Below are 25,595 nucleotides of genomic sequence, written 5' to 3' on the forward strand. Positions count from 1 at the left end.
GTTATCATTGTCGATGTCTACAATTAAAAGATGTCTTCATCAGTGTAATCACAGAGAGTTTACAACAAGGTGAAAGCCAGTGGTTGCACTCAAGAGCAAGGAGATTAAACTGTCAGAAAACGCTAAAAAGAGCGGCACGCTTCTCAAACCAAGATTGACTCGTGCGAGAATGATGGGAAGAGAAATGCATGAAGAAACGCCAGCCTGGTCTCATAACCAAAATCTGTCCATAAAATGAACACAATTCTCTGTTAAATAAGGTTTCAACTTATGATAGCGATCATGAACTCATTAGGAAATGTTCTTGAGGCAATAATCAAGTGTTGCCCTTTAATGTTGCATTCACTTTTTAGATCTATGTGCAGTCTATGGGCCAGACTTACAAACATGTTACCCCAGTACAAACTGGGTTTTGGTGTAAAAAAGAAATGGTCGGTATTTACAAAAAACCCACAGTGACAAGGTTGTGTGTCTGAGGTGAGAGATCATTTTTGCAATGATCTTGTGGAAAATGTAGGGAGGAGAATATTTAAATCAAGCGTTGAGACTGATGTTTGCACCCATTTTATTGATGAGAGCACTGATATTTAAGGCATGTCTACTGCGAATATCCATGACAGTTTTATCTGTACATGTTCTGTTTCATAGGTGAGCTCTATGCTTTTTTCTTTTTTGTTTGGTACACAAATTGTTTTCTCTCCTTCTCTTCCTCACTATTTCTCACCTCTCTCACAACAAGGTAGTGAGGCTTTTAATTGTGTTTTTCAGTGGATAAATGGAGACTCTCCTGGGGTGTGAAGAGGACATTTCCTCCACCAGGTGTGCCGTGGATTCCAGCAAGTTTTCCCCACACAGGAGACAAGCCTGACAGGAATTATTATCAGGATTTAATCACAGGAAGTCAGCTGCAGTTTTAGCTGCTGAACTGTAGGTCAAACATGATCCAGAAGAGTGTCAGGTGGCTCTGACTCGAGTGTGTCGATTTTGAATATGAATATACTTTATAAAAAATTATAGGTTACATTTTCTTTTTCTTATCTAACTGTTGTTGTTGTGGGCGGTACACCCTATTTCAGCTGATATAGGGCAAAAATCACACACTATTCTATGAGATTTAGAAATATTCCATAAACCCTTTAAATTCATGCTCTCCATAGAGCCAAAGATGATGCACTGATGCAGGCTGTTTGTAAAGCAACGACGTGGTGTAGATGGAGCTTTTTTCTGGGTTTTTTTGCAGAATTAAAGCCCGGCTCAGAAAAATCAAAGGCACCCATCTGGTAACACTGGACTATGATTTACAAAATAAATGCCATGTTGTAGAAAAAAATAATACTTGCAACTCTAAACTCATCCTGGTAGGCATTAATTAAGAGTCAGTTTATCATAGACAATCTGGGCTCCATCTGCAAACCAAGATGAAACCTCCAGGGCTGAAAAATGAAGAAACATGGAAGCAGAAAAAAAAGCAGTTCCTCTTGGTGCCACTCGGGGATGACTTCAGAAGACACCATAGAGCTGTATGTTAAAATGCAACTGAAATATTTACAGCCTGGTTAGGGCAGTGATGGGCAGTTGTCGCCACCTGGTAAGTCTCATCTACACTAACTGGACTCACTGACATGGACCTTTCCACCATGTTCGTCCTATTGATGCAATTAATATTGGCTGCTGTGCAGTACCCACCATACAAAAAGCTTGTATTTTCTACTACAGAGAAAATGAGAAAGTAGAGTATGATATGAGGTGCATCTCAGTGTCAGCCATATATATTTACATTGAGCAATATACTGGGATAATCATAATTAGAGCTATTTGTATCTATTAGACATGTTTTATAAAATTTTGTATCTTTATAATATATTTTATTATTTATTATAGTTCCATTAGTTTCTGTTCTTACTGTCATGGAGCAACTGTGACCACATAATTTCCTCAGGTATTGATAAACTATTCTGATTCGGATTGGTGAGATGACCTCTTGTACTGCATTGGACCCATGCAGTTTATGCAGCTTGCTAACCCAGCGGTTCCCCACTGAAGAGCATTTAAAAGAAAGCAGGTTGTAGGCCCACCCACCCACACTGACTTCACTTTTCAGACCCTAAGATCAAGGCCATCTTTTTATATGCAGTCTATAATGATTTAATAATAAGTACGCAGTGGCTCGTAAGGTTATTAGAATGCAGAGTTCCTGTCATTCTGTCCTGTTTCATTCATTTACATCACAAAGATATTTTTTATATCATCCTTTTGTCTTGTTCACAGCTAAAACCAAACCCTAACAGAGCACGACATGCACACACATTTAATGCACTGCTAAATCGCTCTTTGACTGTCCCCACGCAGTGAATGAAGAAAATTCCACCTTTTCTCTTTAAAACTTCTATGTTACCCTTTAATCTTACCCTTTAGCCACAGTGACAGTATGTGTTACCGTGTGCAATAGAATACCTTCAACTTCAACAGAGCATTAAGACAGTATGGCTGACAGCAGGGCAGGAAGAGTTTTAAACTTTCTCCTGTGCAGGTTGTGATGTGATGCCATTTTTCTCATGTCTTTCTTTTTCTTTTCAGTGTTCATCTCTTGCAGGAGTACTTGTGACTTTTGAACTTTCTTTCCTCTTCAGAAGAAAACTTCCTCACCTGTGAGTTGAACCTCAGTTGGCAAACGCTGCAGGAGACGTGCTTCCTCTTGGCGGTGGGAGGGAGTCCGAGGGTGTGATGGAGGACGGCTTTCTGCACCGGGTCCATCTGGAGGATGGAGAAAGACACACAGAGAGAGGATAATTAAAACGGTGCTAAAGCCGACCTGTAAATCAGCTTCATTCCGCTCGCTCGCTTGACTGTGAAAAGAAAACAGGCTGCCTGGGGCTTTCTAGAAAGCCAGACATCCATCTTTCCCTTCAACAGGTGATTTCTGGCTCAAACATTAAAACTGAATTAATGGTCTATTTGCTTACTTTAGGCATACGCCACCACTCTTTACTAATCTTACAGTAATGGCTTTTGGCAAACTCCCTCAAGGGAACAGTTACAGGACACCTGTGGCTTTTTTTATACTATTTTTAACAGCATGTTCTCACCTGAAAGCACATTAAATTTAACTTGCTAGAAGGTGAGCGAGATCTTTCCTATGCCTACCAAATCTCAGATAATATACTGTTGTTGAATGGCCACTTGAGCTTGGCTCCAAATTCAAGCCAATCTCTGTAGACGACCATAACATGCAGAACTTAACAGCAAAAATAAACACAGTGGCTGTGTAGTGGTTAACACATTTGCCTAACAATCAAAGGGTCCCAGGTTTGATTCTGGGAAGAGACACAAATACCTTTAGTGCTGCCTCAGGAAGAACATCTGTTAAAAAAAATCTGCCAAATCAAATGTGGAACTACCTGCTGAGGTGATCGCTTGAGAATAAAGGAGCTAACACCAGAAATAAACATGTTCACAGTAGATTTGCGACCTGTCCAGGGTATATCCTGCCTCGTGCCCTACAACAGCTGGGATAGGCTCCAGCTTCCAACATTGCTGCTGCTTTCTCTACTTTCCATGTACCATACACATGTGAAAGAGACCAGAAAAAAGCAAATTGCTCTTTCACTTTCAGCTCAACTCATTAAACCCCAAAAGCACTGTAAAAACAAAGCAGTGTGTGTTACTCTCTGGATATTGGAAATGCAGCTGCTTTATTGTGAACTGCAATTCTTTAGTGTGTAGGCATAAGTGATATCAAGCTGTGCACAGATAATAACTGTTAGCACGATCAATTCTTTGTTCATTTGACAGAAGACAGAATACCAGTGCCCAAACCCCACAAATATGAGCAAATGCCCTTCAGCTGCACACCGACTGCACTTTAGAACTTGCACAGCTTCGTGTTGCTTGTCTGTTTGGTGTGTGTGTGCCTCCCTCTGTGTGCTGACAGAGCTTTGGGGAATGAACAAACACATCTGCCTCTCTCATGAAAAAGTCTGAATAGGCACCACTTGGCTGGGGAAAGTGGAAAGGTGCCGGCTCCGCGTGGGAGGATTAACTAACACACCTCGACAATTGTGCTGCAGAAGGTGGGCACAGTGATGTTATACTGTCGCTTTCTGTGGAAGCTGTTCAGCTGAACTGAAGCATTACTTTAAAAGTATTTGTGTGCAGAGGTAGAAAAAGAAGCTTGATGCATTTTTTATTGTGATTAGAAAAAAAAGAAAAAGACGAACAGCGGTGCCACAAAGTGGAACCAGGCAGTTGTCTTTTTTAAAAAATTCAAATCTTTGGTCATCTTTAAAAAGTTTTACCTCTTATTGGTCTATACTGACAATGATTACTGACATTTTGATCTTCACCCACGTCAGCCATGGGCAGGCAGCAGGAGTCAGACAAACAACTTGAAAAGGACTAAAACAGGAAGGGCAGTAATTGTGTGCAGGTGACAGCAATGACTGGAACGTTACAGCAGCTTGGCAGCAACAATCTGGAAAAGACCGGCTAAAAACTGTGTCTCTGCTGGGACTCAACGAATGCCTAGTGGGTGGGCAGAGTAGCCGCAAGGTCAGCTGTTCTCAAGAGGAGGTAAACTCTCTGAGGGCAACTTGAGTATAGCTGACGTAAGACAGGCAATGGAAAATTCCAGGGAAGACACAGGAAAAGTGGGAGAAGAAAACTGCTGAACAAAAGAGCGGAGGAGGAGTTCAGACATCATCCTGACAGAAATCCTGCTCTGATGATAGAGATCCCTCCAGGAACCTAGACACATGATGAGCAGGTTCACACTGACCTAATGGTGAAGCAAATATTCTGGAGCAGAGTAAAGCACTTTGGAGCAGTGAATTACACTTCTGATTTCTAACGTAGTTCACTTGAATTATTTCCTATTGATTAAAACCCAAGACAATGTCTGGGAAGCACGATTTGTTGAAGCTTAGCCAGAGGCAACAGGCTCAGAGCAGAATCAGATGTGCTGCTTTAATGAAAGACTATTGTAATGGGAGTTTGGTGCTTTTAGTATAGTTTTATAAAGTCACCAAAACCACAACAGAGAAATGAAAAAACAAGTTTATACCCTAGAATTGTGTGTTAAAAGATATGCCCTTTAAGTAAACTGTGAGGTCATGATCTAAAGTTTTTCCTGGAAGAGAAAAGAACTGCAGTGAGTGACTGCAAATGCACAACAGCAAGCACGACTGGGCTGTCAACAGCGAAGAGAATGAATCTGTGTTTCCTTATTTGACAGAAATCTTATCAGAAATGCTGTTTTTGTTCATTTGAAATGCAAATATTTGCATTATCCTAGAGGAAAAGCAAACTCAGTCACCAAAAGTTAAGAATAAGAATATGAAAACTGCAGTGGATTTTCCTTTGGCTCTAACTTACACGTCTTACAGATTTGTCCTGTCTGTATGCAGGACAAATCTGTAAGTATTGGGGAGACCAAGACTACGGACATAGAAATGTCAGGACTATCATGAAGCCTAATGCAAGAAGTGCTTCACAATTGCCATCTTGGTGGAGATCATTGTAATACTGAAAAGTACCGCTTATTACCCACTGTATGGCAAACAGAAGCAATATTCAAAGCAGTCACATTACTGTAACTGTATCTACTTGCATAGCTTTAAAATATTTAGCCTACAGACTGTCAAATTTGTTTAGATGCTGAGCAGGCTGAGCATTCAAGGCAAAAATCTCTATTTTTCCATAAGATTTAACAACTATTCTAGTCATGACTAGATTTTAATTCTATTATGAAGTTAATAATATGTTTGACTCAAATGCCCTGATGACGTGTTACACTGTAACGAGCGTGTATTCTAGAGAACATCAGTATTAGATGGGGTAATTACTGGTTCTCTTGTTCAGTGTGTCTTTTGCTGCGTCTCCCTCCCCCTTACCCCCAACCGCTCAGCCTGGTTCTCCCAGACGGTTCTTCCTGTTAACAGGGAGTTTTTCCTTGCCACTGTTGCCAAGTGCTTGCTCATAGGGAGTCATGTGCGGGTCATGTGCTCATTGGAGGTTTCTCTGTATTACAGCAGGGTTTTTAACTTAGTAGTATAAAGCACAGATGACCAGATGACCGCAAGATAAAAGAAAGGTTTAAACACAACCATCTAAAGTTTAGGTAGTAAATTAAAAGAAAACTGCAGACCCAGGTCTTACATCAAAATCCATTTTGATTGCAGAGTACGTGTAATAACACATGCTTGCTTTTACTTTGACAAATTCAGTATTTTTTGCCCTGGTCAGCCCTGCCTTTGTAAATATAGTTTGTGTTGTTTGTATTTTCATGAAATGTTTGTCTCAAATAGAGTTGAAATCGCTTATTATTGTCGCTTTGGCAATCAAAGTCCTGCAATAATAATACAAGAAGAATTGTACCAGTTGAGCTGTCACAGAAATGAGGGTGTCTCTGACAAATTACTCACTATTGTTCACAGACAATCAGCAGTATCACAAAATAATCCTCAATCCACTGTAGCAATCATCAGTGAGGGGTGCAACTGTGTTTCATTATTACCATGATCAGACTCTGCAGTTTACCGTTATTGTCTTTGAACATCCTGTTTTGGGTTAATGTGATTTTTTGATTAACTTACACTGCCCTTATTTACTTAATTTCAAACCAGGGGCACTCTAACTGTACACTATTAAATATCAGGGAATCAAAATTAGGGACAAGGTGGTAAACACAGGGGAACAGTTAGGATAGAGCCAAAAGGAAAGTGAATAATGGACTTTAAAAGTTCCCACACTTTCCCTGTTTCAGGCTTGTGTGTATTTACAGAGCGTCCCTAAAGGGTTTGAAACATTTACTGTTGCCTAAAGATGAATGTGACACTTTTAGTGTGTTTGGTTGTTTAAAAGTGCTTCCAGACTGGCTGGAAAACAAAATGCAAACAGTCTAAGGTGCGAGATACCTAGGCAAAGTTGCTTTTCTTGTGTGGAAAAATACTTACATTTACATTGAAGTGTGCAGCTATTCTGAGTTTCACGACTTCTGATTATTCCGTGACAGAAGCAGAGAAGAGGGCAGACTAATAAAAGCTTTTCCATCTCCACCAGTATTCTCAGCAGGTAGAACGACCTAACACGCCTACTCAACAGATGGGAAACTGGAATATGTTATCAGCTTTAATGAAGAGTGTACTGACAGAAAATAAAAAGAAAATTAAATGTTAGAAACACAAAGGCAGTTCTAACATTTCTGATATCAATAAAGAAACTCTTTAACATCCTGCAGCTACACAGCCCAGTCTACACTGGCCACTTCCATACATACATCTATTCAGCTGTATGTATTGAAGCACAATGAAGCACAGTGTGGCTGATCAGCCACATGGTTTGAACTGGAAGAAAGGGGAGTCAAGTAACTTGAACATGGATGGATGGAATGGTTGCCGACGCCAGACTGGCTGGCCTAACTATTTCCAAAAAAGCAGATCTACTGGGATTTTCCTGCGCAACAATCTGTAGAAAAACTGAAAAAGAGAAAATATCCTATGTCAGGTCTCTTGGTGAAAATGCCTTGTTGATGTCAGAGTGCCTGACAGCTTCAAGCTGACTGGAAGCTAACAGTAACTCACATAATGACTCATTACAACCAAGGTATGAAATCCAAACAACTTGAACCTCGAAGCAGATGAGCTACAGCAGCAGGTGGCCGGTTAGAGGGAGGTCTGGGCTTTTATGCTTAGCCTGCTGCCCCCGTGACCTGACCCCAGATAAGCGGAGGAAGATGGATGGATGGATGGATGGATGGATGGATGGATGGATAGTTGCCATGACGTTATTACAACAGTTTTGTAAGGATTTCTGAGCATTTTTTCTAGACGTCGAGTCTAAAACTAGTTCCTAAATGAAAATGGGATCATTTACATAATGTCTGTCTGACGTCCACAACGGAGTTTGTAGCTAGGACAAGTCTGTGCAACTTATATTTTTCTATAAAAAGGTATTCCATCATGAGGCATCCTTGAACCTGTGATTCTGCAAACCAGTATGGGGATCAATATATCAGCATATAACAAGTATATTGTTAACATGGGACAGACAGACGAACGCTGTCATAGACTAATAAAGGAAACACACAAAAACACAGGTGCAAATGGTCACAAGTGAACATCGTATTAAAAACCAAATTTTAATGAATTTGCTTCCATTATTGCAATAATATCAATATTTATTGATTTATAAGAGAGGGTCTGACTCAACTACTGTTGTAAGTAGAATTAACATTAACATCTACAGTGCAGTGTTTGCAAACAGTCTTGACTGGGAAGAAAATGTCAACGTTTCAAGCATGTTTGCTGAAGTGCATTAGTCGTGTAGGCAATGTCAAGCAGGTAAAAGAAAATAATGGCCGCTTTTTTAACCGAAACGCACTCGGTATTACGCAGTGAAATGTGAAGCCTGGCTGTCATGGTCCTGGGCCATGTGGGCCCAGTATTCTTAGTTCCTTGTATTTTTGTATTTCGTTCCTTATTTAGACCATGTTTTCTGAGTTGCCCTGTTGTGTTGTTCCCTAAGTGTTTTCCCTTCATGGCTTTTACCCCCTGTGTGCCCCTCTGTGTATCTGTGAGCCCTCGTCTCTCCTTATGTTTTATTCCATGTTTCCCCTGCCCTTTATGTCTAAGTTCTCCCCGTGCTCTCTCTTCCCCCTGTGTGCCCTCTATGTATTTATGAGCCCCCGTCTCCCTTTGTGGTTGTTTCATGTTTCCCCAGCCTGTTATGTCTGTGTTTTCCCCGTGCTCTCTCTCCTCCTGTCTGAACCTCTGTGCCTGTACCCGTCAGTGTTATGTTCACCCCGCCCTGTCTCGTTATGGTTATCTGTGTCACCTGTGTTCCCCGTGTGTTCCCACTTTCCTCGTTAACCCTCTGTGTATTTCTGTCTGCGTCTTCCTCTGTTCGGCGTTGCGTTCTCCCTCATGCTGTGTGTGATTCCCCTGTGTTCCTTGGTGAGCTTTACGTTAGTTTTTCCCAGTTTAGTTTTGTATTGTTTCTCGTGGCCAGCAATAAAGCTGTGTTTTTGAGTTCATCCCCGTGTGTGTGAGTTTTGCGATTGGGTCCTCATCCTGCCTGCCACACAGCCGAAACATGACAGAAGAACGCGACCGCGACATGGACCCAGCAGTTCACAACCCCTCCGCGGACCTCCAGGACGACTTGATCTATACGGTGGAGTACCACTGTCAGGAGTGGGAGGCGCTGCCAGGAGACGAACACCGGGAGGTCGTAGCCGTCCGTCTACAGCGGATGGTGTCCGGACTCCCGTGGCTGTTCGGCGCGCTGCGCCCCCACATCCGGGACTTCCTCATGTCCACCATAGGCATCCGCCCGGAACTGCCTCTCCGGTGGGAAGAGTCGGAGGACGTTCAGTCCGGTCCGCTGGAGGATTCGCGGCCCGGCTCAGCTCCTTCCCCATCCCGAAGAAAACGGCGTTCACGCCGCCGTCGCACCACCCCACAGCCGGACACTCGGACTTCTAATTCACCTGCTGTGGTGAGTGAGGACTCTGTGTCTTTTCCAGACATTGTGACTGTTCGCTCAGGGGCTGTGTTTTGTGTGGCGGATGTCAACGCGAGCTGCTTATCGCCTGTGCAGCCACCCTCAGTTCAGTTAGCTCCCTAGCAGCCACCCTCAGTTCAGTTAGCTCCCTCGCAGCCACCCTCAGTTCAGTTAGCTCCCTCGCAGCCACCCTCAGTTCAGTTAGCTCCCTCGCAGCCACCCTCAGTTCAGTTAGCTCCCTCGCAGCCACCCTCAGTTCAGTCTCCAGTAGCTCCAGTGCCGCCTGTAGCGCAGGCCCCAGTAGCTCCAGTGCCGCCTGTAGCGCAGGCCCCAGTAGCTCCAGTGCCGCCTGTAGCGCAGGCCCCAGTAGCTCCAGTGCCGCCTGTAGCCCAGTCCCCGATAGCAGTATGGTCCGCTGGTCAGCTTAACATTCAGCCAGGGGTCCCAAATCTCCCTGGCTCTGCATCAGCTCCTGCTGGGAGCTCGGATGAGCTCATCCAGGACTCCGCGGCTCCCACGCCGCCATCTACCTCATCCGCTGGAGGGTCCGAGGGGCCCGTTCAGCCTCCTGTCTCCGCTGGAGGGTCCGAGGGGCCCGTTCAGCCACCAGCTGCTCCACCGGCAGCCTCGTCCACGTTCGCTGCAGCTCTAGCGGCTTCATCTTCGCCTGGCCCGGCTTCAGCCTCGCCTGGCCCGGCTTCAGCCTCGCCTGGTCCAGCCTCCGAGTCTCCAGCCTCGCCTGCCGCAGCCTCCGAGTCTCCGTCCTCGTCTGGCCCAGCCTCCGAGTCTCCGTCCTCGTCTGGCCCAGCCTCAGAGTCTCCGTCCTCGTCTGGCCCAGCCTCAGAGTCTTCGTCCTCGTCTGGCCCAGCTCCAACTTTGGCTTCTGCTCCTCCTGGTCCAGCCTCAGCCTCTGCAGCGACGCCTGGTCCGGCCCCCGCATCGCCATCGGCTGGTCCTGCCTCGTCTGGTCCTGCCTCGACTGGTCCTGTGCCCACCAGGCCATGGCCAGCACGCCTGAGACTGGAGAGCCGCCGCTGCCTTCCGCGCGGCCGGCCCCCTGAACTGCTCAGTCGTCTCCTCCGCCGCCGCCGCTGCCTTCCGCGCGGCCGGCCCCCTGAACTGCTCAGTCGTCTCCTTCGCCGCCGCCGCTGCCTTCCGCACGGCCGGCCTCCGGACCAGCTCTGCCACCTGTGCCACCCGCCTGGTCGGCCCCCCGACCGTGTGACCCGTGAACTCTTGTGCCTGTGGGCTCTGGGTCGGCCCCCTGAACTTTATTTTGACTATGGTCATGTGCTCCTGTGTTTTCTGTTGTTTGTTTTGTTTCCCGTTCTGGTCCCTCCGTCCTGGTCCCCCGCCTCCCGCCCTGGGTGGGTTGTTTTCTGTTTTTGTTTTTGTTTCTCGGGTTTGGGCTGTCGGGAGCCAGCCCTTTAGGGGGGGGTGATGTCATGGTCCTGGGCCATGTGGGCCCAGTATTCTTAGTTCCTTGTATTTTTGTATTTCGTTCCTTATTTAGACCATGTTTTCTGAGTTGCCCTGTTGTGTTGTTCCCTAAGTGTTTTCCCTTCATGGCTTTTACCCCCTGTGTGCCCCTCTGTGTATCTGTGAGCCCTCGTCTCTCCTTATGTTTTATTCCATGTTTCCCCTGCCCTTTATGTCTAAGTTCTCCCCGTGCTCTCTCTTCCCCCTGTGTGCCCTCTATGTATTTATGAGCCCCCGTCTCCCTTTGTGGTTGTTTCATGTTTCCCCAGCCTGTTATGTCTGTGTTTTCCCCGTGCTCTCTCTCCTCCTGTCTGAACCTCTGTGCCTGTACCCGTCAGTGTTATGTTCACCCCGCCCTGTCTCGTTATGGTTATCTGTGTCACCTGTGTTCCCCGTGTGTTCCCACTTTCCTCGTTAACCCTCTGTGTATTTCTGTCTGCGTCTTCCTCTGTTCGGCGTCGCGTTCTCCCTCATGCTGTGTGTGATTCCCCTGTGTTCCTTGGTGAGCTTTATGTTAGTTTTTCCCAGTTTAGTTTTGTATTGTTTCTCGTGGCCAGCAATAAAGCTGTGTTTTTGAGTTCATCCCCGTGTGTGTGAGTTTTGCGATTGGGTCCTCATCCTGCCTGCCACACAGCCGAAACATGACACTGGCGAAGATCAGCCTGGAAACATTAAAACACTGTCTCTGCACTGCATTAACAGAGAAGGGACTCTCCTCAGCCTTTGCCCTGACACACTTTGTTGCTGAATTGGACAGAAAGACAGAGTTATGCAACTGTCTACCTTTGTACTGTAAATCTTGCCCAAGTTATTTGGAAAGAGAGAAGAGGATGACACACGGATCTGGCGAGGCTCTCTGGCTCAGGAAACTCTACAGCAGAGAACCACACTCGCTGCAGCCTGCTGGGAAAGTGGAGCCTGTGCTGTGGAAAGCTAACGCCAGTTAAAAACATCTGGGCCATAAGAGAATGGGTGACCTCTTACTAGAAACACGCACTGGGCGAGAAACATGTTATTCCTCTTTCATTCTGGCGCAGATGCTGTGAAATGAATCCGCAGTGACGAGGCCACAAAAAGTAGCATAATCAGTGAAGATTTTTGTAGCTATTCGTGGAAATATCATTAATCATCGGGCATAACGTGGTGAAAAGGAGACTCAGGACTCTTTATCTGAATTTATTCTTCTGTGCTGTTCTTGGCTGGGCTGTTAATTTATCAACAATTCTCCATCGAAAACCCCCCCGCCACTGCGCACGTATCTTTTTAAGAAATCCCCCTGTCATGTATCATTTAATTCCTCCCCACGCCGATGTGTACGGGGCTCGTCTGCAGAGAGCAGCTGCAATGCCAGAGCTATGTTATTCCTTTGCTCCCTTCAACCACCCACGGAGCCACACACTCCACATGGACCACGCCTGCCAGAGACTGAAATGTTGCCAGAGCAAATGTACCACGACCCACATATAATCCACTTGCAAAGCACAAACACCCACACACCAAAGGCATATCACAGGCAGACTCCCATTCTGAAGCCTGCAGCAGTGTGCAGTGCACCATCTCCAGCTGCAGAAAATTCAGTGTCATCTTTCAAATCACTTCCTAAAGCTCTAATATGCAGTTTTTCCTCAGCTGGTCGAGTTCCAGCACCAAAACCTGTCAATCATCCTGATGAGCTGTCTGCCTCGAAACAGCCTCTCGCCCCGGGCTGAGGTAACCGTAAAGCCACCACAGCCGATCAGTGAGCAGATGGCGAGCACAACCAATCTGCAATTAGAGAAAAAGAAATGTTTGCGGTGCTTTTTGAATAGGTCTTGCAGTCACGTAAACATCCCTAACAGGGTTGATAACGCAAATTTAGGTGACTGTTGCAGGTTTAAGATTGCAAGCCTAATGTGAGATTAAACATGTCTATATTTAAGTTTAAGAAAAGCCTTTTCTGTTTCTTTCTCCTGTTTACAAAAAAAAGTAAATGTATTTTTCTTCCCCCCGGCGTTCTGTCTGTTGGTGTCTCCTTTCATTCCTCGGACTGTGTTTGATTTCTACTGATGTCTTTGTGTCAGGGGAGACGTCGGCAGAGTGTCGACAGCGAGGGAGAATAAGCAGGTCATTTGCTGGATGCTATCTGACAGCCCACAGAAGGCCTGTCCATCTCAAAGTTCAGCACAGCATCCGACGCTGACGCTACCCCACTCAGCGCTGCCGGATAATGTGACAGGACATGACAGTGATGAGCTGAGATGGCGGTCGACACTAGCTGACGTTTACAGCGGACGGCTGGTAAAAGGGTCAGAAACACACACTGAGTGCTGTCTTTTCTGGCTTTGCAAGGATTCAAATCCCATTACTCGCCGATATGGGTTTGTGTGTGACAGCAGTTAGTGCCAGTCAAATAGGCTGGATTTGAAATACACACACAGAGCATCACATAATCAATTATTTGACATTTCGGATTAATTTGTCCCTCTGAGTTGTTTTCAGGGAGATTATAATCACTTTGAAGCAGCAGTATGTCACATTTTTACTGATCTACACCATAAAATGGCTGCAATGTAACTGCAGGAGGCTGGTAAGTCAATACCAATAACTTACTGGCCCAGCAGGGAGATTCTTATACTTAATGTAATGTTTTTGTCACTGTTCTCTGTGAGCAACAGCATTTGTATATGTACCTTTATGTTGGATTAGAATCCTCACAATTGAGATAAATGAGTGTTTTGCATTTGTATGTTTTCATCTTTATTATGTCAAGACAGTTGAGAATTGGCATTGTTTTTACATGTGGTTCATTGCTCCCACCTGTGTCTTGATATTCAGTCAGTCCTCCATTTGCATGTAGCCCTGTCTGCCTGTGTTCACTTATATAAAAAGGGATGTTTTGCAGGTCATGTGACTTGCATACAAAATGATCCCTATGAGTGCCACCGATTCAGATGTTGATGATGTTGATAAAATGATTAAAAATATTTAAAGAACATAGAAATTTAACAGTAAAATGCAACACTGTTGCAAATAAAACAGAAGTTTAATGCTGCAGAAAATCATTAATCTGGTGAGTAGCTGCACAGAGCAATAAAATTAAGATTTTAGTTTATTTTTTTCTTTTCTTTTCTTTTTTTTTTTAGCTCTGAATGCTCCTACTTGTTTCTGAGGTCTTTGCTGCACATTACAGCTCTGAAGTGACCAATCATTTAAAATGCACACTTTAAATTTTATATTACTCTACAGTGCTTTTCCTCTCACGTGCGCTCACTGTCCTCTGCTTTGTCTGCAGCGACTGTGTTGCTTCAGTCTCTGTTCCAATTTTGTTTTTAATCTCTTGATTTTTCTCCATAATATAGTTTCATCTTCCTCTGCACAATTACCCACTTTGTTGCCAGTACACTTCTCAATAACTGTGACTGATCAGGTGCTCCCAACAACATCGCATTAGTGTGAATGCAGAGGGGAAACCCTGGTTTAACTTAGTGAGTGGATAACTAACTCTATGTCACCGCTAATCCTGATCTCCACTGTTAGAGTAACTAAAAATTACCTGGAGTACAAGTACCAGCTGTATAAAATACAGAAATATGTGGAATAGATAGACTGCTAATAGGAAGTGCAGAGGAATGAGAGAAATACAAAACATAATGACCTTAAAGAAATCACATATGAACAATAGAAATAATAAAATAAAAGTATATCGAAACATATGAAACAAATGAAGGAAAAAGATGAGCAAAAATGCTAAAAGCTGTATTCTAACTCCATAAACCGCAGCTAAATTCCAAGAAGCTTATTTTGTTCATCTGGACTGAGGGTTTTCAAAATGCTACGTCCAGATGAACAGAATCAACTTTTTGGGATTTTCTTACCTGGACGATTGAGCATGCATCAATACATCGAACAGCCAAAATATAAGGCCAGTGTCTCCAGGTGTAGTGCACAGAGGCGCTCTTTAAGAGAGCAGCTCGCTGTAGCTCAATGATGAGAAGCCTCAGCAAGGGCAGAGAACAAACTGGTAATTACATTAAGAAGTCCACAGTGCCTCACAGCCTAACTGCACCTGTGTGACTCAGTTTAGTAGATTTGTTGCTGGAGGTGAGTCTTTCCCATTGTGTGTGTGTGTGTGTGTGTGTGTGTGTGTGTGTGTGTGTGTGTGTGTGTGTGTGTGTGTGTGCACAATTGTATTCATGGGTGTGTGTGAGAGAGGAGTACTCACAACCACAGAAAACTGAAGGCTGTGAGTGGTAGTCACTTTACTTTAGTCAGCCATAAAGTGTGCAGATAAGCTGAGGCTGCAGTAAAGAAGTTACTGAAAGGGAAGAGAGCCGTTATAAACAGGACCGCGGCTCCCAGCTGCACCTGATTGTTTACCATAACATTATGTGAACATAATGTGATCATTTCTTTTATTTTAATTTGCATGATTATCATTAGTTTGGGTATAATACAATACCCCATTACAAATAACAAACACACACAGAGCACATATAAACAAAAAGTTTTTTTCTTTCCACATTTTTTCTGTGAAACTGATACTTTGTTAACACAAACGTATGTTTGTAAGCTTTATTTCAGATGTGTTGCAGTTCTGGCTGATTTACACCAGTAGAGCACGTCTCTATTTTGCTTTATCATCTTGTAAGCAAAAAACAAAATGCTGGTTTACTATGCAGTATAACTCAGACCTTTTCATTATGCATGTGGATGTATATACATAATTTATGTGAGCAAACAAATTACAGATTGCGGCTTAGAGGTTCTTATAGGTGGAAATCTGCTCTCTGTGCACAGAACTGGAAGCAGCATTCCTGGTTTTCAAATCCACCGACTCTGGACAGAAAAAGAATCGACTCTTCTGACATTACAGGCTCAATACTCCATACGTGAAGATTTTGGATTTAGTGCGTAATATTAAAATACCTGATTATGGCTTGGAAAACATCACTGTCCTAGAAACTGGAGCTCAACAGACAGGACTGGATCTGAATCTGCACTGTCCCAAGTTTTTGTGGTTAATGCTTTATTTGTTTTTTTTTTTAAAAAGAACACACATCATGTATTAACACATGAGGATTGTTAAATCTTAATAGCTATAGTTTGATGTTATTGCTATTTTCACTATATTTGTAGCAGTTGTAGATGTGGATTCTTTAAAGTAATTTATATGCATATTCTTTAAGCAGCAAGATAGCACATAACTGCCCAATCCCACATACACAGTGCATACATAACAGAGGACAGGAGCTCTATGCACACAGTGTGCTGTATTTTAAATATGTTTATATGTTTAACATGGTGTTTAAACATGATACAGAGAGGGAGAGAGAATGACTGGTTAATGAGGTCTAAATGCTCTCTTCACCATCATTCAACTTGCTTACTATTCACTAAAGTGGAATGAATGACCTGTCAAACCTAATTCTTTTCTCTATGTGTCTCCCAATTACATCCAGCACCTGACCCAGTCCGTTACTTCATCATCAGACAACACTGTAAGTTACTGCGACACAGAAAGGACTCCACTCCAGGCACTCATAAAAAAAAAAAAATCAAAACAAAACAAAACAAAGGTTAAGCACCTAAAAATAATCTTGTTTGGTAAATTAATTAGAATGTGTAAATAGACAAATTAAGTGGTATAACTTTTCTTTATCTTCCAGTCATTTCTCATGCACGGGCATGCCCATTATCATTAGGTATGCATATGGTAAATAGAAATGTGGTGAAGAAAGGACATGCTTTGCACAGAAAATGAATAAGCAATTAAATGTGAGTGACTGGAGACAAAAATATATATTTTTTTATTTTATTATTTTTTATTATTAAAATGGAACACTAAAGAGACACGATAACCTTTTACTATATGTTTTAAAAACATAAAATGTATAAATATAGCAATTGCTGAGAAGGAGCAGAAAACGTTGCTCACACAGCTAATGGGTAACAGACGGCCAAACCTGCAGAAGAAACTCCACCAACCTAAGCAAGCTAACTGACAAAATAGTCCAGTAGCTTCTCACTCCAAAACAGAGCAATAGACAATGAGACTTTAGACCATTACACACCAAACATGTTTCTTTTTTGAGGAAAAAATTGTCCTCAAAAACAAACTGAAAAAGTTGAAGATTAAGCCATGATCAGCTGCTCCTCATGTTTCTAAACAAGAAAATTTAAGAAATTGAGAATCTGGGTTCATCCTATTCTCAAAGGAAAACAGCAGCAGGGAGAATTTCATGGTTTAAAATCCAGGCAGAGAAATCATTTGCTCGGAGCAGCATCTATGCGTGTTTAGTGCCATTGCGCGTTTTGAGATATGGGCCGGCTTGTTGCCAAATGCAGTAATCTGATTGGTCAGATCTCATTATTTAGGTGCAATACATCGGAAAAATTGAGCATGGTGGAAAAAAATGTATATCCCCAAAGTTTGATTCTGTTCATCTGGACGTAACGTTTTCAGTGGGAGAAACGTTTCGTCACTCATCCAAGTAACTTCGTCCACAATCTTATAAACAGTACATTTGCATAATGACCGAAATTAGCACCACTGAAGGAACAATGGGCTGGCAGGTCAGTTCCTTCATCATTAATATGCAAATTCTCATGACCATTGATCAACAACCACTGACCAATGGCCATGAGTACCATTCACAGAGTTGGGGAATGGCTGCAATCACAGCATTTTACGTGTCTGGTAAGTAAAGGACTTTGCACCAATGTACGCACAAGCCAGGCCACACTGCAGACCTGCAGTACTGTTTGTACTGACCAGAGCCGGCTTGTGTTTTCTCCCAAATAATACAGACACTTGGTTTGGACACATGGACACATGGACAAAATGGACGATATTTGACCCCACCTGATTCACAAACTCCTCAATGCGTCTAAGTATAATCAGCCATTCCAAACTAAAGTCATCCCTTACTTGCCTTTCATCAAATAACATCTGTGTTACTATAGATCTGTGCCTACTGGCTGGTGGTCATTCGTTTAATAAGCTACTGTTTGCATAAGTTTACATGGCTCCCTACAGAGACTGACTTTGGCAGTTTGACTTTGTCCAGTGTTACCGTAGTGTTTCTGTTAAAGATGTCACTTGCCCACTGCACTGTGTTCCATTAACTTCCCCGACTTGTTAAATGAAGTAAAAAGAGCACTATTAAAATGATCTTATTTATAATTTAATAACAAAAAAGCAGAGAGTTTTGCATGCTTTCATTCTTTAGATTAAAGTTATCTTTGTTCCTCCCAATTATCTGGAAGGCCGGGTGGCTGTAATGTTTCTGCCCGCATGTTTCTGCTGTACACATGCTCCATTTACTTATGTGAAGTCTAATGAATATAATGACTCCAACTGTAGATAGATAAAAGGGGGGGGAAGAACAATTTAATTGTTGAGGGCTTCACTGAGCAGGAAAATTCACACTTTGAATAATATTCATAAAAGCCACGTTCTGCCTTGATACTCTTTGTACATATTCTGATGGGATTAAACGGGTTACTAAAAATCTATTTGACCTTGTTAAAACTTTAAGCTTCCCCCTTTAAAGTCTTTGGGGAAAGTCTGTTTCCACTTGATGGTTATATTTGTTTACCTGCTTTTCATTTGAGTGGAGGCTCTTCAGACGGTAAAATCTCAACAAAGTGACTAAAATCTAATTTTCCACATTTGTTCTGCAAGTCAAATTGATTAAAATGGATTAACAGAAGTACAAGTAACTAAAAGTTCACTTCTTCCAATGAACTCATCACAGTTTTTAAAGCAAAGTTCCTTATTGATGGGATTTAAGCAGTGCAATTATGGAAAAGAAAGGCTCTTTGTGAGTGGATGAGTTTTACACTGAAGACCGAGCACTGCACTCTCTTTGGTTTCACTCTCCAAGACATATTGTTGCTTTTTCTTTGTTTTTGCTTGAACATATCTCCACCTTCCATTACTTCAGCTTTTTTCTCCATTTTTCGCTAACCCTGAACCTCGTTTTTTTCTGCACTCTTTTTCTTCCTCCCTGCATTTTCTTTGCAGTTCTCTCTGACAGACATGGTGTTATTCAGCAGGTATGCATGTTCCCTTCACATTTTCCCATTGCTCTTCCCCACTGACCCCTCTCAAACCACTGGCCACCTTCAGGATGAAATATTGAACTGGGCAAGCTCTCAGCAGGCATTTGGCAGCCTCACACTCCCTCGTGAGTCCAGGTGAGGTGAAATATAAAAATGTAACACCATAACCACTTCTGCGCCAAGTCCTCCCACAGCCTTCAGCCATTACATCCCATTCAGTATTATCACAGTGTTCTAGATTTCGTCTCTTGTGGCTATTTAAAGTAATTATGTTTGAATTTGTTTTTATTAGAGCTTTATTTGTATTTCTCAACAAGCCGACGAGCTTCCCTGTCTTTTAAATCAAAGCTTTTAAAAACGATTTCCATGTAAACAATATAAGTGCGATTTATTTTTTTTCTAATTTTTGGGCAACATTATGAGAAAACAAAAACCTTATTTTCTGTGCAGGTTCTGCAGGATCAATACTTAATCTTGGTCCTTGAATCAATGCAGGTCCTACTTTCATCTGCACATGACTTTTTAAACCTATAATCTTTCTGCACTGAGCTTTACGGGTCAAACAATTAGATGGGCTAACATGTTGGCATTTTGATTGTTCACAGGTTTGAGTTTTTGTAGAAAAATATTAAATGCTCCAACGTACTTTCAAGAAATACTCATGGCATGGCTCCACCTCTTCTTTAAGCTTTGTTGTACTGCCTTTAACTACGTGTCTACAAATATCATAATTTCTTTGCACAGAAGCCTCCACTGTAGCCAGATTTAATTTAATTGCATGTTTAGTATACTACAAAAAATATATTGTGATTGTGTTTATCATTGATTGTCAGCTGATGGATTTTAGCTCAAATCACTGAAACGTCATATAGGGCTACTAGATTGACTGCAGACCTTTTTTTAAGAAGACCAGACAAATTCCAAAATTGTCTTCTTTTAAATCTTTTTCACCAGTTTTTGTTTTTTTACCATTAGACACAAACACACCTGTATCATGATTAAAATTCTGGATTTAATAGCAATGGCATCTCAGACAGCCAATGTGAAGAAAACTACAAACATATAATGTTCAATATTTATCACTGAGATATATTTATTCAGTACCACCACAGTACCGATATGTAAATATGAAACATCTGTTAAAATATGTGGGCAGGGCTAGCTGCCATTTCAGTTTTGGAGCCTGACTAACACTGCACTGTATTTTGGGGCTGAAAGCGAGACCAAAAATCTTTAAATACACATTCATCACATATAATACTGAACGGACACATATATGTATATAAGGAAAGGTTTCATTCTCAAAGAACAGTGAACTGTCTACAAGCTAGTAAGCAGCTTACATGAAGATACCACTGACTCTGCACTGTCCTCAGCTGTGGTGCTTCTTTAGCACATTTGCTTCAGAGCTGACAGTATCATAAACAGTTAAAGACACCCTTCAACAAACTATGTTACTATTCAGTTCAAGTCAATTTTATTTATGTAGACCAGATTCACAACAACGATCACCTCAAAGCACTTCCTACTACTACTAAGTGACCCTAATAAAAAAGCAAAAGCACAGACTTTATAGTCGCCGTGACATGACTCTCGGTTTATGTACGCACATTTTAAAGTCTTGAGTTTCGCATTTTCTCTGTCGACGTCGTTTTATAAACCCTACATGTAAATGTGTCTTTTTTTTGAGTAAAGCTGTAAATTTTAGGGGAATACAATTTCAGTCCAGATGCAATTTTTAAATAAAAAAATGAAAACCTTATTGCTCCATATCAGCTAACATATATGCTAATACTGAAAAGCCAACGATGGAAAATTATTGTCCAGAATCATCAGCTATGGATATACCAGATATGCTTTATTGAAAAAGTGTTGCATTAAGACTGTCACTGAAAAAACTGTATGAAGACGAAGTAGAATAAGTGTGTACTCAAAAACTGCATGTATTTACCTTGTAATATGCATCTTATTAAGCTAAAGAAAAGTGCAGCGTCAGGACAATGAAAGTCTTTTTTGCATATAAATGACCAAACTGGAACTGCTGTTCGATTGTGTTTTTGCTAAATTCCCTCGCAGGCAAATTTCTAATCCGTCATTCTGTCAAACTGCTTCAGCTACTCCCACAGAATGAAGGGGAGTGTCTCACTCGGCAGCGTTCAATAAAATCTAAGATTAAACGATTTATCTTCTCATAATATTCCACCATGAATATCAAACAAGGCGGATTCTGTGGTAATGAGAGAGGAGCCCGAGGAGCGTGGCCATCTATTGGATTTCCAAAATCGATGCCCTCCAATATAAAAATACATGAGCCACCTGCAGACACTGAATCTTAACAACGCAACAAATGCGCCGTATTCCCTGTAACTCCTCAAAGGGCCTGTAGGGATTTAACTTTCTAATCCTACGCTCATCGATGTTGGTATTCTTTAGCGTTGCTTAATGCTGGGAACATTTGCTGAGCAAGCATGCTCTTTATCAAAGCCTCCCTGCTTCTCATTTATCCAGGTCTACATGTTATCTGTTACACTAAAGCCTGGTGCTATTAAATATGAACTGTGTTCGCTCAGAAGTTGAAATTTGGGGGCCTCCCCTGTGGTTGTGTGTTCTTCTCAAACTGCACACAATGTCAGCTGAGTATTGTATTTTCCCAGGCAAAGCAGGAATTTAAACCACTGAGTGTCTCAGCCCAGTTTCTTTAACTCCACAGCGACTGCCACCCTCTGATAGGAGCTTTGCAGTATGAATGATTTATTGTTGGCCCTTGTTTGAGTTCTCTGGGTCCGCAAGGGACACATTTTTGTGAGCTCACGGAGAGAAAAACAGTACTCAAAATTTATGTATGAGAACGGAGGGGAACTATCGCTACATACGAACAGGGTGTGTTCGAAGACCTCGTGTTGTTGGCACGAGGCTGTGCGAGCCGCAGGCTCCCTCATCAAAATTATGATTTAGTCCTGGGAGTCCGTCACACTCGTAAATCCCCAGTCAACCTTGTCTGCGTGCAAAAAAAGACACCGCTGAACTCTCCCTCTGGAACTCGTGTGCTTTTCATTAAAGGAACGATGGTGTTGCAGGTGCAAACTGTTCCCACTAGCGCTCCAGCTGGTTCTACTTTGACGATGAAACACGGTAAAGCACGAAGCTAACGCTAACACACACTGTGGAGGAGATTACTAAGGGACGGATGTTTGAATGACTGAATCTGAGAGGATGTTCAGTTCTTGGAAACTGAAAAACAGCTGTCTTTAAGAGCAGCAGCACTTGATTTACCAACGCTGTGTTTGCAGTGTTTGAATTAATAACGTTTCAATGATGCAAACACTTCTGTGAGGCAGAATCTCTGGTTAAGTTTGAGCTCAGAGAGCAAAGAAAAAAACTCAAGTTTTCTGGCTAATTAACATCAGATTTAGGTCTGCAGGGAGAATCACTGTTAACGTGAGAGAGAATAATACTGTGACACAAATGCTCTTCCTTATAAGCTGATAAAATTCAATCGTTTGGTATTTTCCACATTTAATACAGCTGTGCTGAATCAGTCATCCACTGCATGTCAGTGGTGTCAAATCTTTTTAGATCGAAAGGAGCAGGTTGCACTGAGAGCTGTGAGAAGTTAAACCAATTATGTATCTATTTGAATATTTTGAATAAGAGTAAATTTAAAAATATCATATTCGATAAGCAAACGATAAAACACAGAACTACCTACATAAAGAGTTGAAATATTTAAAAAAAAGTCTTCAAATCAAATAAGTTATTGATATAAATTATTTAGCCAGCTTACTGTGATGAAAAAAAAAAGTTTTACTTTTTGTTATCTACAAAAATCCAGTTGTTGTTCCTCAGTAGTATTTTCCCCAGTGACACCATTAGTTCCTGTCAGTTTTCATTTTATAATGTCACCGCTAAAAATAGCTCACGCTGTGAAGAGGAACCCCAGCAGATGAGTGGGCCATAGTCACTATGGCAACTTGATCTGATAATGTGAAAAGCGTGGCTGCAGGTATCGATAGTAAGACATCGCCAGTCGATTCATAAAGTTCATGTACTTTTTTTTCACTTTGCCACAGATTTCAGTTGCTGTTACTGCCAAATTATTCTGAAAACTTTAAAGGAGGAAAAAAAGATGATCAGTGCCAAATTTGACGAAGCTCTGGCTGTGTTTAAAGTATTTATGGTTTCAGACTAAGTGCAACAGAGTGGCCATATAAATCTTGTCCATATGAGAGGCTGTCAGGCCCAATCTGGATTTCCTAAGATAACAGTAGACAAAAAAAACAAATTAAAAAAAAAAGGGGGGGGGGGGGGGGGGGGTTCTGTAGTGCCTCCCAGTGGACAACTGTTCTAGATCTAGACTGAACTAGATAGATGTAGACATTATGACATCCCCCACTGGTTAGTTAACTGTAAAGACTTAAACTGCGTGTTTTGGCTTTCTTGACATAAGGGGTAAATCTGACACTGCATGCTCATACAGCAGTGACTTTATAATCATAACAAAGGAATGCCTTAAATCTTCATTATTCTTTTTGACTCTAATCAGGATCAAAAAAGGACCAAAATAATTTTAAAAAATGAAATTTATCTTGCAGTGAGTAAGACAAGAGTCCATAAAGTGACAGAGAAAGGGAGCCAAAGAGTCTTTTTATTTTGGGGGAAGATCAAAAATGTCAGTTATAGACTTCATTCAGTACCACCTGAATTCCCCACCAGTTTCACCAAGCCACTCATACAGTGAAGTGCATGAAACCTGGTGAAAAGTATCAGGACTTTCACCAATCAGTGACACAAAACTCAAAGTGGTGGTGTAGTGGTTAGGATTGCTGCCTTATAGCAAGAGGGTCTGGGATTGAGCCCTTAGTGGGGCCTGCATATTATCCCTGTAGCCCCTCTGGGTGCTCCAGCTTCCTCCCACAATCATAATGTTAGGTTAATCGGTGGTTTTACATTGTCAGTGGATGTCAGATTGCTTATATGATCATTTATTTTATATATGAATCAGTTAAGCACTGGGTAAACATTCTTTCTGCTGATTATAACAGTCTAATTCTGTAAAATGAAATTCTTTGACTTCAGCTGCTTTTTGTCTTTGGTGTAGTTGGGTGGTTGTGTGCCTATAGTTTAGCCATTAACTGAACCATAGCATGGTCACATAGTTAAGACAGTAAATTTTAATGCAGCTTAGTTAGTTGAAGCTAATCATGATTAAATTTTATCTACATCCCCCGAGTCAAGAAGAGGGTTGTGTAACACATTGCTGCAATAATGATCCAAAACTGTAAGCATTCCCGCCTCCCAAAACAGCTGTGTCAGCATCGTGATAATCTGGTCTAGATTTGTGGTCATGCGTGCAATAACTAGAAATACAGACTTTGGAAAGGACTGCGGCATTTTCAGGTGCTTTTGTTGCACAAACATGAGCTCTTTTAAAACTAGTCAGGCAGTTTCAATGAACCTCAAATCCTTACATGTCTATTGCTTTTACTGTTGTTTACGGAAAGCCAGATACTCTCTGTGACTAACTTCCTCTAAAATCCAAATCAGAAACACACTCTGCCTTTCTTAACTGTTACATACGGTCTTGAATTCTCAAATTGAGTAGTATTCCTGCTTTTTAAGATGACCAGATGGGCAGTTAAAGTTGACATATTTTTGTTATCACCTCAAAGAGCCCAGGCACATGGCACCACCATCAAATCAGAAACAGATTGTACCCGTCTTCCATTTCCATTTATATCCTGAACTCTAAAACACAGGAGGAGAAACTGTCCTTCTTCTCAAACCCTGGCATTCAGTTGTTAAACAGTTGATACTTCCCAGAATTTAAACACTCGGAATTTAAACACTCGGATGAGCGTTGAGAGCTGTTAGGCCGACTGTAGTGTACAGTATGAGCAGGTCACTCAGACAACGAGGAGACGCTGCACTATAGCATCAGCTCTCCTGGGAAGCTGGCACTAAACACCTCCATAAAAAATCATCTTGAGCTCTTTGCATTCCACCAGAGAGAGCTGTGAGCTGGCAGCTACCCAAAAAGAGTGAAATATTATCGTGGGAGAACACATCGAGACAAACTCTGCCAACATAAAGCTTCCACTCAGTTCAGGGGGTTAAAAAGCCCCAGAGCACGAGCTAAATGATAAGGACCGCTGTGCCACGCATTAAACAGATATGCACTCCACTCTGCTCCAGGTGTGACTGGCTGGAAGGCAGCGCCTGGCACTGTGGTGGTCCGCTCACTCTTTCTACCTTTGATCATTCGCTGTTGTTTTGCGGCCTTGCATGCTTCCCCCAGGAATACAATTTATAGAGTCCATTAGATGTTTATAGGACATGTATAAATCAAATGAGAGTCTGCAAAGCAGGCTTAACTCACCCTTTGTTCTTTTTATTTTTTATCACCATACAAAGCCTGCTTTGAACAATCGTTTGTCATTTATGAGGCAACAATTTTAATGAAAGTTGCAGAGTTGGAGTGGATGCTGGATCTTTAAGTGCGTTTTATCCCTACAATTCCTTTTTTTTTTGTTTTAGAGTCCTGTATAGAACAATACCACATTTAGATTAGGGTAGAT

General features: G+C 42.1%; 1 protein-coding gene across 2 annotated transcripts in view; it reads right to left on the reverse strand.

Moving 5' to 3' along the window:
- The window catches only part of znf385d (zinc finger protein 385D), a 101,103-nt gene that overhangs the window by 48,059 nt on the left and 27,449 nt on the right, over window positions 1-25,595 (reverse strand). For both annotated transcript variants that reach the window (XM_082550300.1, XM_082550301.1), the window contains exon 3: window positions 2,647-2,754. In XM_082550300.1, coding sequence (XP_082406426.1) covers window positions 2,647-2,754 — 108 coding nt within the window. The remainder of the gene's footprint in view (window positions 1-2,646; window positions 2,755-25,595) is intronic.

The sequence above is a fragment of the Aulonocara stuartgranti genome (assembly GCF_965226115.1).
Source record: "Aulonocara stuartgranti genome assembly, chromosome: 11".
Taxonomy (NCBI): Eukaryota; Metazoa; Chordata; class Actinopteri; order Cichliformes; family Cichlidae; genus Aulonocara; species Aulonocara stuartgranti.